The sequence below is a fragment of the Salvelinus fontinalis genome, chromosome 8, assembly GCF_029448725.1.
Source record: "Salvelinus fontinalis isolate EN_2023a chromosome 8, ASM2944872v1, whole genome shotgun sequence".
NCBI classification, from domain to species: domain Eukaryota; kingdom Metazoa; phylum Chordata; class Actinopteri; order Salmoniformes; family Salmonidae; genus Salvelinus; species Salvelinus fontinalis.
The window spans coordinates 14043615-14055621 of record NC_074672.1 but is presented as its reverse complement, the minus strand read 5'-3'; the positions used below and the strand labels follow the sequence as shown (position 1 = coordinate 14055621).

The window sequence follows — 12007 nt, the reverse complement described above, 5'->3', positions numbered from 1 at the left end:
GTACGAAGGGCTATATAAATTTGATTTGATTTGAGTTAAGAACAAGTTCTTATTTTACGATGACTGCCTACCCAAACCAAACCCAGATGACACTGGGCCAAATGTGTGTTGCCCTATTGGACTCCCAATCATGGCCGGTTGTGGTACAGCCCAGGATCAAACCAGGGTCTGTAGTGTCACCTCTAGCACTGAGATGCAGTGCCTTAGACCGCTGCGCCACTCGGGAGCCCTAGCGTGGCAGTGGAGGGTGTGGTATTGTCACAGTCTTTGGAGTTGAGTCACTGATCCTCCTGGTTTGATGGAACTGGGAGGACATGGCTAACGACATTGTTTAGATTGTTGTTGACCTCATGTGTGATAATTTCCCCAATATTTAATAGTATGGAATGCATCCTCTCTGACATATACCATACGGCATTTTTTTCTGTCTTTGTAGATCTAAAGTGATCAATCCAAGGTCTGTATTCCCATGAAGATAACATACATAGCATTCAAAATGTGTTTGGGGTGTTTACAGCAATAGAGGAAATAATAATTGTATTTCCGAACAGCCAATCCATTAATACATGAACATTTCTACCACAAGAGGGCAGTCAACACAATAAAACTATTCTCTAACAAGCAGATTACTATTTTTTATTCAACCTTTATTTAACTAGGCAAGTCAGTTAAGAACAAATTCTTATTTACAATGACAGCCTACCCCAGCCAAACCCTAAACCGGAAGACGCTGGGCCAATTGCGCGTTGCCCTATGGGACCCCCAATCACAGCCAGTTGTGATACAGCCTGAAATTGAACCAGGGTCAGTAGTGATGCCTCTAGCACTGAGATGCAGTGCCTTAGACAACTGTGCCACTCAGGAGCCCTAAAATACAACTAATACGACTAATCATGAAAAGTTTAGAATATCAAACTACAACTCTCGTACCTTATGCTGGAAATATAATTATCCTTCTGATAGGCTTAAAATGTATGATGAAAACAGCTATAGAGAACTGATCATGACTGTCTGGGTAAGCAGAGGGATTATATACAGTATTATCAGTGTCTTTCAGATGGAGCAACACTACAGATGTAGGATCTTCATTTGAGACAATTTGCTAAACAAGGACAATAATTCTGCAACAACAAGAAATGTGAATTATTATGTGGATTTTAGTTAATGGAGTTGTTTGTAGGGGTTGATCTATTTTCCTATGGGAAAATTACAAACTTCAGAAGCCTTTTTAAACCTCAAATACACTACAAGTTTTACATGTCCCGCATTGCAGTAAAGTTCTCCTGCAACAGGGTGATCAAATTAAGATCTGACATCAGTATGATCATAAAGGAAGCTGATCCCTGAGCCTGGAAGGGAACAATGCAGTCAGCTGCTCCTGGCACATGCAGACAAAAACAATTCTACATGCATAGTCTGTTAGCAGGACCTCACCCATGCACCCATCCCTCCATCACATATAAGTGCTGTGAACTGAATACAAAATCATTCTTTGTTTTGCTAATATGCTAAAAGATTATATGCACACCTTTCTCACCAAGTCTATAATTCAATTTGTTTTGTTTTCTTATTTTGTAAAATAGAGGCTGATATTAGCTCCAAAATTGTACCAATGACTTGAAATATAACAAAAAATGGAAAATTGAGGTTATTCTAGTCTAGTCTATTCTAAATGTCTGTAAATAAAAACAATAATGTCTATAATTTCTTTAATTTTGCCACTAGGATGTTTTGCAACTCAAGTCAGAGGCAGACAGAGTGCTCTATTGTTCCCTAAATTATTGACTAAAGAGAGCAACTTTTTATGCTTGGTATATATTTTTTGTTAGGATCATTGGACAATACAGCTTGTAAGCACCAAGTTTTGCATCAGGACCAAATGCTATTTCATGTTGAGACCGTTAAATGATTCTCAGACATAATACTGCCTTTCCAGATTGCTAGGTTTTCACAAAGCCTTTGTGGCTAGGGAACAATGGAAATGAGCGGGAGGACACAGTGCGTGTCACGTGATGTGGTGCCTTTGATTAACATTCTAGATTTATTTGTATGACAGGAACTCAGGATTAAACAAGGATATAAAAAAGGCTAAAAAGAGCAAGCAACTCCCTACTGTTGTTTCATACAACTAAAGTAAAAAAGGTACAGTATTGATACGTCATTCAACAATAAGCAACCTGTTGGTGAAGGATAGAATAGAATACCTTCCTTGGCCATATGTTCAGATCAAGACATTTGCATAGGTCAAATAGATAAAGCAATGATCACATGAAACAGTGATCAAAAACATAATCTAAAATCTATTTGGCTGTTAAGACACAATATTCATGTGGCATGAAATGACTGCTCTGTGGATTTTTTTCCTCAATAGGTTTTCTTTCTGACATAGCTGTGTTACGTAGCCTACATTAAAGTTTCTGACACAAGCCTGGTGGACTTTTGAGACATCAAAATTGTGTCACTCAGAGTACATTTCCTGGGGACTTAACGTGCTCTGTAGACAACAGCTGGAGTTGGACATGTCCCAATTGGCTGTGGTTGTTCTCCACACTATCACCCAACGTGTGTTCTGTCTTCTTTCTGTGTTCATCATACAGGCTGGGTGGAGATCCATGGCAATGTTCCAGCCAGTTGCTGGAGATGTTTTGGCAAATGCCTGCTGACAGCGGTCGATGTGGATTTGTTCACTGTTCTTCATCACCCTTGACAGCTGGGGATGGGTTTCTCTCCCAATGACTACTGCACTGTGATGTATTCCTTAAACCATTCAGAAAAGGAAAAAAATAATTTCAACTGGTTTAGGAGGGTGTGATGAATGCTTTCTTCATTGAAAATGTTCATCTTAATGTCTATGTTGTGGACAGTATCATCCCAATGTAAAACATAGAGATCCTATAATTCATATCATTGTTTTATTATATATAATTATTTGATGTAATATGTGTTTCTAACCAGGAAAGCAAGTAAAAAAGATCTAAATATCTTTGTTCATTAATCATCAAGTCAAAGTATCTGAAACGAACAAAACTGTAACATAGAACCTTAATCACTCAAGTGTTGTTTATCTATGCTAGTAGAAGTTGGAGGGTTTGGGTGGGGTTAACATCTAACATGCAAAGACAATATGATTGTTATTAATTAGGTTTCCTGACTTTCTTGAGCCCTCACAAAATCCAAAAGGGCGAGTTTACCTATTCATGAGGTAAAGTAGGATTAGTACATCATTTATGTGAAAAAGCAAATTGTGAATAGATTTTTTAGAGTAGTCAATGGCATAATGATTGAGAGAAGAACCACAGTGAGATCTATGCTACTGCCAGCTGTCAGAGGAGCTGGTGTGGGGGAGGGGAGAAGCTGTTGCTTTGACATGCAAGTACTCTGATGAAAAGAAGAGGAAAGGTGATCAGCTGTACTAAGAAAGAATAAAGTATTGGTCTCGACTTTACACTCTGTTTGAGTAAATACATTCATCCACTTTTTATAGCTTGAATGGATATTAATTTAATTTTCCATTCGGTAGATCCCGTAGGTGTATTTATTGGTTGTACTGTAGTAGGCTATGGCATGTTATGGATGATAAACTGGCTAGTTTGGATCCTGGATGCTGGCTGATTGGTTGAAAGCTGTGGTATATCAGACAATATACCACTAGTGTAATGAAAAAAGTACTTGTTTACTGTTATATTTATGTTGGTAACCAGTTTATAATATCAATAAGGCACCTCAGGGGTTTGTGGTATATGGCCAATATACCACGGATAAGGGCTTTATCTAGGGACTCCACATTGCATCATGCATAAGAACAGCACGTAGCCGTGGTATTTTGGCCATTTACTACTATTTTGACCATTTACCACTCTGGCCTTATTGCTTAAACGTAAACCACTTATTCCTTTGAGCTAAACATTCAAACTAATGTCATAAGGGCTATCATTCAATGCTTGAAAAGCACAATGACCTGCTCCTGCATAGCACATAATCCCACACATAGCTGAGTTTTAGGTCCCCATCCCCCCTCCCCAAATGGTGCTCTGTTCTGTTGCAATGGGAAGTGGAGTGAGAGACATGTAAAAGGTAGTCAACATGGCGTTGAGAATTTTGCTTAGCACAAATAGTTGCTAAAACATTGCTAATTTATTTAGGCCTAGTTGCTAACTAACTGTGGCTGTCTCAAATGGAAATTATGTAGGATACAATCAAATGTGTACTAGTCCATACATGAGTCTTATACAGAATAGAGTCACACTAGCCAATTAATTATCTTATCTAGGCCTATCCTCTCTCAGACCAAATCAATAGCTGACTAATCATCTCGTGACACAATCGCCATTGCATTGATTACATTTGTTCTTGTCTTTTTTAGGACAGGCCTAATATATATATACAGACGTTCTGTAACCTTGCATTCATAAGAGATACGTTTTTGTGCGTCCCATTTGTGCGTCTCACAAGACAGCGGAGACCTTGCGAAATAGCATATTAAACTTTTGTTTATTCTTTAGATTAGAATAATTTACTTAATCAAAAGTTTCGACCACGTGACTGTCCCTGTCTCGCTTTTGGGGCTGTGAAGTGCACGCGCTACATCTCTCCCGGATTCGTTAAGAACGCGCTTCAGAATTCAACAGCTGCACAGTGAGGATGCAAGCGTTGAAAAAGAACAATATGACCGACAAACAATTGTAGCAAGGTGACTATAGTAGCTACTATTCTTTAACTAGTTTGGCGAGAGGACATAACACGCAGTTAATTTCACAATTAGCTAGATAACTATTTTCGATTAATCGAAAGTTTACCTGGAAAGCCTGAATTGGTAGATATTGGTGAGTTTTCGTGTTACAGTTTTATCTGAAACAAACAACAATCAGTGTACCCGTATTGATTGCTAACTATCTAAGTATTTCTGAAGGTGAACTCAAATTATGGTTAATTTAGATGACTGTTTTATTAGCTATGTCTGAGTCCAGAAACTGTTAGCGATGTATTTGACTTTGCTCCTGCTAAATTAGGAACTAGCGTGTTTAGCTAGGTAACGTTAGCCAGCTATTTTATCCAACTGGCTGAATTTTGCAATGTTTGATAGGAAACCGCTGTCCCAATGCTTAAAATAATCTGGGTGGTTAGCAGACGTTAATTTAACTAGCTAGTGCTAGTAAGCAGGATGTAGCTAGCCGCATAGCTAGCAAAACGAGTTACAAAAGTGTTAACTTTTGTCTGTATTATTGAATAATAGCATATGTATCTCCAATAGAAAATCCATGATATGCACGATTTATCTTTTTGTGTGTGACATGAATAGCTATAAAACTTCACCTATTAGCCATTTAATTTGGCATGCATTACAGATTCATAACCGTTGGATTAACTCGACCAGTGCATCATTTGTTTTATCACGTTGCATAACAATAATCGCTCGAGAACAAATTGACCTGTTTGATTAAATACTACTAGAAAGAACTGTATCTTATTAAAAAAAATAGGTGTTTGACTGGGATGGTTCATACAGAGAAGCCTCATATTTTAGTTTGAGTATTTTCTCATCATGGAGGATGACACTTGTAACTTCCTTGTAACTTCCTTATGAAACTGTGTACAACTTTAACTGGTTGCCAACACTGGCTTGTTGAACAAAGATTTAACAAATGCTGCTAGGTCAGAATACATTTACTCAGAAGTGGAAACCAAAATAGGGCCATTTGAAATAAAGTACAAATAATTTACCAGTTTTTTGTAGATACTATCAAACTCTTTATGCAATGTTGTCATTTTAAATATGTAATATTGTATGAACTAGTTTATCCAGTTATTCCACATTTTATCCAACTGCTAAAAAGGTATAACCAAGGCTTTGCCAGTCATGTTTAGTATATTTGCAGTAATAGCAAACTGTCGAATAGCCATGTGCAACAAAATTATACATTCTTCACACTAGTTTATCATACTAGGAAATGTATTTAGTCTCATATCTAGTTTCAATATGAGAACTCAACTTCTGTTTTATTTGAGTCATCTTGGTGCCTTTTAGCATTCTTAGGCCAATTCACCTTGCTATGATATCAACTAGTTTCCCCCTCTTTCTTCTACAGGAATCTACTTAAGTCCCCTCCTACCTAACTCCCCTGGGTGAATCACTACCAGTCTTCCACAATGATATTCAGCAACTTCATCCAGTAACTCCTTGCCTAAGGAAATACTCAAGTATATAGATCATTTGCACAACTTTTGAGGAGGAAATGCCAACTCACCTGTTGTTGCCATATGTGGAAAGTCCAGATGGACTTGGACAAGACAGTCTTAACATTAGTAGTGGTGCTAGCATGCCAGGGGCTGGCTCCAGCATGACCCCTCACAGTAACATCGTTGACAAGGCTGAGCCTCAGCCTGAGGAAAGCCTGCTGGAAGCCCTGGACTGCATGTTTTGTGACCAGACCTTCACACACCAAGATGACCTGGGCCCACACGTCCTGACCCAGCACCCCACAACACTGTTTGAACCTGCCGTTTTGTGTGTGGAGGCAGAGTACTTGATCCCAGGTGAAAGGGCCAGGTCCAAACCCAGCTTGCTATCTGTAAAGGAGGTGGAGGTGTTTAGCTGTGTTGTGTGTGATCGGACCACAGAGGACGCCAGCGAGCTGGAGAGCCATATGCGGACACACAAGGACTGTTTCCCTTTTCACTGTAACCTTTGTGGCCGGCGGTTCAAGGAACCCTGGTTTCTCAGGAACCATATCAGGTTCCATAAGACAAAGGCTCAGCAGAACCTGGACAGTCCAATTATTATCAATGAAGTCATCCAAGACCAAGTCTCAAAGCCTGTAATCACGCCTTACAAAATGTGCTTTACCTGTGGATTCTTTTTTCCCGATAAAGACAGTTTGGTGGAACACAGTAAAGTACACCGTAAAGAATCAGAAGCTGATGAAGACGGAGAAAATGATAGACGGGAAGATTCCCTCAGTCAAGAAGGTTTTTTACGGAGCCTCAACCTTTGCCCCATATCTGAGAAAAGTAGTACGACGCCAGAGAGATCCTCCAAATGGATAGCCCAACTAGACCCTTTCAACACTTACCAGGCCTGGCAACTTGCCACCAAGGGAAAGGTAGCAGTTGGTCCAAGTGTGGCTAAAGACGTAGGCCTAAGCCAAAACAACAGCTCCGACAACGAGGACTCTGGCTCAGATAAAGAAGAACTGACAAATATCTGGTCAGAAGGCCAAGGAGGTGACGACAAGCGTGTTAAGGAAAACATTGATAGAGATCTGAAATCCAGACAGACTACAGAAGAGACTCCGTCACCAGAGCCTGATCAGAAGTCAATTCGAAATGATAAGCCGACCCGCTGCGAGGACTGTGGGAGGACGTTCAGGACGTACCATCAGCTTGTTCTCCACTCCAGGGTGCACAAGAGGGAGAGGGGCGAGGGGGAGAGCCCTACCGCTTCCATTGATGGAAAGCTCTCCAGAGCAGGGTCCCCCAGAGAGGAGGGGTCTGAAGACGGGTTAGAGGTGGGAGCACCGGGATATGCCTTCTATTCAGGTATGCATCAACTTGATGTTAAGCAAAGGTTCCTTTATTTAAATTGTCATTTGTTTACAATGGCTCCCTCTGCTGTTCATTTGTGGACTATGCAAATGCACTTGCTTCACAAGTTTTTGTAGGTAGGCTATTTGATTTCTTCACGTGACTAATCTCCTGTTTTTGCTTCCTCTACAGATAAAAGTGAAGAAGGTTTTGATCGAATGAAGGGGAAACATCTTGTGTCCTCCAGGGAATGTAGTTACTGTGGCAAGACATTCCGTTCCAGCTATTACCTCAACATTCACCTCAGGACGCATACAGGTAAACCTTATATAATACTGGGAAGCCTGATTATGATTAATAAATAGGCTGCACAATTGCAAGTTGAGATGTATAGCCTGTATTTGGCTTTAAGGTTTAACATGAAGTTGGATTGGATTACTTGTGTGCTGAATGAAATGATTTCAGAATTTTATCAATCTGAAGACTATTTGGTGTTTGGGCCATATTATGCTTATGTAATTAAATGTCTTTTCAGGTGAAAAACCATACAAATGTATATACTGTGACTATGCTGCAGCCCAGAAGACCTCACTGAGATATCACTTGGATCGACGTCACAAGGACAAACCATACACTGACATCCCTAACAAGCCTGTGGTATCCGTGCCATCTCCCATTTTGAAAGAATTCCCCAGAAACAGAGAAGACAAACAGGTCCCCAACAGGTCCAAACTATGGCAGACTCCCAATGTCAAACTAGCAACCAAACCTTGTGCCAATGTAAAACCAGAGGATAGATTTAATAGCATCGGTGGCAAGCTTGACGGCCCGCTTGCTCAAGTGAATGCTGAGTATGGGAAATTGATTACTACGGCTGCTTACTCCTCTTCTGCTGATGATGCGCACATAAAATTCCCTGTACTTATTAACCCGAAGATGGAAGGAAAGGAGATAGACAAGGGCTTTGAGGCTCCATTAAATTTGTCCTTAAAAGTGTCACTCTCCATCTCCGCCACCCTAATACCAAGGAACGCATTGATTTCAAATGTCTGTTCGTCCTGTGCCTTTAGCACTCTGTACCCAGAGGTCCTGCTCATGCACAAGAAGCTGGTTCACAAGGAGAAGTTGGAAACGATCAAGAAGAACAGAAGTCTTAAACAGAAGCGTTACACTGGCTGCCCCCCTGCCCTAGAGGGAAAAGATGTCCTCCCGCTGCCTCCTATTGACAGAAGACATCCTCGGCGGACCAAATCCCCAACTCCACAGCCTCCTGCAAAATCTGCAGAGAAGACCCATCCTACCGACTCTCCTCATGGGCCCAAACGGTCCCAGACCAGCGAACCACCACAGAGGGAGACAGCCCTGGACACTCAGCGGTACAGGATGATGATGGAGAATCGCACCAGTCAGGGCCAGTCCAGGTTTACAGAGCCAGCTGAACAATCCAACACCAAAGGTACAAAAGATAACAGGTCTGTAGTGGACAGACCAAGGCAGAGCCCATCGGACAGCAGAGGGGCGAACGGACAAAGTGTAAGAAGTGGCCCAGGCAGAAATTGGAACGGCGTGGTATGGCCCTCCGACACTGCTAAGCTGTGCCTCTCCAGCCGGTTCGGTAGTCTGCCCCCGATGGACTTTGGTGGTGAGCCCTCCAGCAAGAGACCAAGGTACTCAGGGCTTCCCGGAAGGGAAATGGACACTGTAGAGACGTCTAGCTTTAGGACCGAGTATAACAGACTGCTGAACTCCGGGAGACCCCAAGTGAAAAACTCATTTTCGTCACAAGGAACCTCTCTCTCTAACAACAGGCCTCAGGCCTATGCCCCGGTCAAAGCGTCCAATCCTCCAGCCTCTGCAAGCAAAAGCAGCATGGAGACTGACTGGAATATGATCAACATCCTCCGCTCCTACAACCCCAGTGACCTGGCCTCCCTCTACCACCCCACCGTGGCTAACCCCAGTCACGGAGTGCTGACCAACCGAAGAGGTATGAGCTAAAATCTTAATCTTTTCTATACATGTGAATTTCATTCATACCATGTTAGTGTAGTTGAAAATGTCACTAGGTTCCTTCGAGTTGAATGGCTATGTTCATATTGTCACACGTACAATTTATATCAAACTATTACTTTGGGGCTACTCCTAAGATTGTCCTTCTCCTCTTCCTAGGGAGTAGGCCATCACCCTACCCAGCTAGTTTGCTACAGAAGAGAGCCTATTCCAGCCCCATCAGTAGTGAACACAGTGGACCCCCTGACAAAAGTACTTAGCTGTTCTAATGGTAGGCTATTATTTTGGTTGACTTCACCGGCCGCGTAAGTAACTATGCCCGTCTTAAGTTTTGTGTTCGGATGAATATAATAAATTTTATCGCCTTCCGTAGGTTTGAAGTACGCTGAAAACTTCCTGCTGCCACCATCTTCTTTTGAGAGCTTACCTGGAGGGAAGGCTTAACCTATAGATGACCCAGCCCAACTGTTATCTGTAGATACACATCTATCCAATACCAACCGAGTTTACAGTTTGTATGTATTGAAGAATGACTGTTTGAATATCATATTGGTATGGTTGTACTAGATAAAACATTTATTTTAAGTGTTCGGAGGATCAATTACCTTTTTTGTTTGTTAATATGCTGCTCTGTCTGATTGTATGTCAGCAATCAAAGGGCTATGTATTTGTCAAAGCACTGATGTAGGGTTTTATCTGGCATACAGCTTGACGTCTTTGTTTACAAAACAAGCTATATTAACAACCTGTATGTTGACATATGTTACCTCAAAGTCAGTTTAGAGACGGTTGACGCTCAAGTAGTCAGTTATTTTTGTGATGATATGAAGCTGCTGTGGCCATCATGTCTACTATTGAGCCAATGCATTTTAGAGAGTTAAGAGTAGAACGTCTTATGTGCCACTCGGTAGTAGTTTCCCTGGATAAACATTATGACCAGGGCCTTAAGCCTGTTACCAGATATTCTGTGAAATGTACATAGAAAAGGCTGCTGGTTCTTTTCCTTCTATAGATTCTTCAAAACAAACTATTCTAAAACGGTGGTAAAACATGGACCAAATATCAACAGAATTCTTGAGGGATTCTACTTTTGTGTAGATAAAAAGTATGTTATGCAGGATCTTGATTGTTGCTGAGTCTTTTGCAATGGGATTTGTTACGTGGCTGCCTGCTTTGTCACTGGTTGCTCTGAAGCTTTGGTCTACTATTTGTTGATAGTGTATGTAAGTTAGGAAGAGCATAGCAGAAGGCTCACTGAAGGAATAGCTGTATACTGTGAAGAAAAAAACAATCTCAGGTTTCAGACCTCGAATTTGGGCTCTGATGCAACTCAATTTCATTTTTGCATTAACTATTACAAATTTAATGCACATTTTGTAGGAAGCAATGTGGATACATCAGACTTCTGTTATTTCATATTTTGCTGTTATCTTTTTGGGGTGTTTATTTATTTCTGTTTACATTTGTTTTGGTTTTTACATGTAAAATGTTAAATATACCGTTTAAGATTTGTACGACCATTACAATTTAATAGTTAATGACGTGGGGCATAGCAAGTAGTGTTTTTATTTTTTCGCTTTGGAAATGTCTACATGTAGCTTTTCAAGTGTTACTATAGGCCTATCACCTTCCTGTTTATGTAACTTTTGAAACAACTTGTCAATCTAAAATAGTTTTCATGTCTGATCGCTGGCAATAGACGAGGAGCCAAAATGTACTGATTTTCCCTGTCATTCTTAGCATGGGGTTAAGTTATTAACATTTAAGTTTGGTTCATGTATTCGGTAGTTCTTGTGACAGATTTTGGACTTGACCTGTTTGGTTGAAATTACTAATGCAACAATGCTATGTCTGCCTATACTGTACTTGATATGATTTCCCCGTTTGGCTTACGTAAGCCTAATAAATTGTGGCCATGTCATACATTCATTTGCTTTGTTTTTTTTTCAGTTTGTACTTTTCAATGTTGTGATCTCCATTTTGTTTTCATGGTCTTTTGACTTAGATCAAGTGCAATTGTGGCAGTTGTTGTAAACGAGAGTAGAGGGATCCAATTCACTCAGACCTCCAGAAATGAAACTTTGGTAAAATGTCACTGAAATTTATGTACAAATCATTTGACATTTTTGAAAATGTATTCAATTTCTGTAATGAGAATTGGTTTTAAGTTTCATCTTAGCACAGTTAAGATATTGTGTAAAGTATTGAGAAATTGCCTTATTTTCAGTTACATCTTAGTCCACAAGCCTGTACTTTGGTTCATTCGATGTCTGGAAAATGTCTTAACTGTAGGTGAACACCAGAGGGCAGTGTATACAAAGAGTCCAGCAACACAGGCAGTTAGAGGTTCTGTGCTGTGGTGATACATTCTGGTAGACTGGAGCAGGAATGCTTAGCTGCACATCTTTGGTTTGTCTCTGTAAGGTCAGGTTTATATTGTTAATGATAATAGCATTTCCTAAGTATTTTATGTTGA

The 12007-nt window shown here is 40.5% G+C and overlaps 1 protein-coding gene across 2 annotated transcripts; it reads left to right on the top strand.

The window, feature by feature from the left end:
- The first annotated feature begins 220 nt into the window (after positions 1 to 220).
- On the top strand, positions 221 to 11460 carry LOC129860641 (zinc finger protein 217-like). Of its 2 annotated transcripts, none has more exons than XM_055931237.1 (6): positions 221 to 4690; positions 6087 to 7536; positions 7714 to 7839; positions 8057 to 9508; positions 9691 to 9802; positions 9905 to 11460. In XM_055931237.1, the coding sequence occupies exons 2-5, from the start codon at positions 6234 to 6236 to the stop codon at positions 9789 to 9791; spliced, it is 2982 nt and encodes a 993-aa protein (XP_055787212.1). In that variant the 5' UTR covers positions 221 to 4690; positions 6087 to 6233; the 3' UTR covers positions 9792 to 9802; positions 9905 to 11460. The 2 variants fall into 2 exon arrangements, with proteins under 2 accessions (XP_055787212.1, XP_055787211.1); XM_055931236.1 differs by having other exon boundaries at positions 221 to 4823.
- The last annotated feature ends 547 nt before the right edge of the window (positions 11461 to 12007 follow it).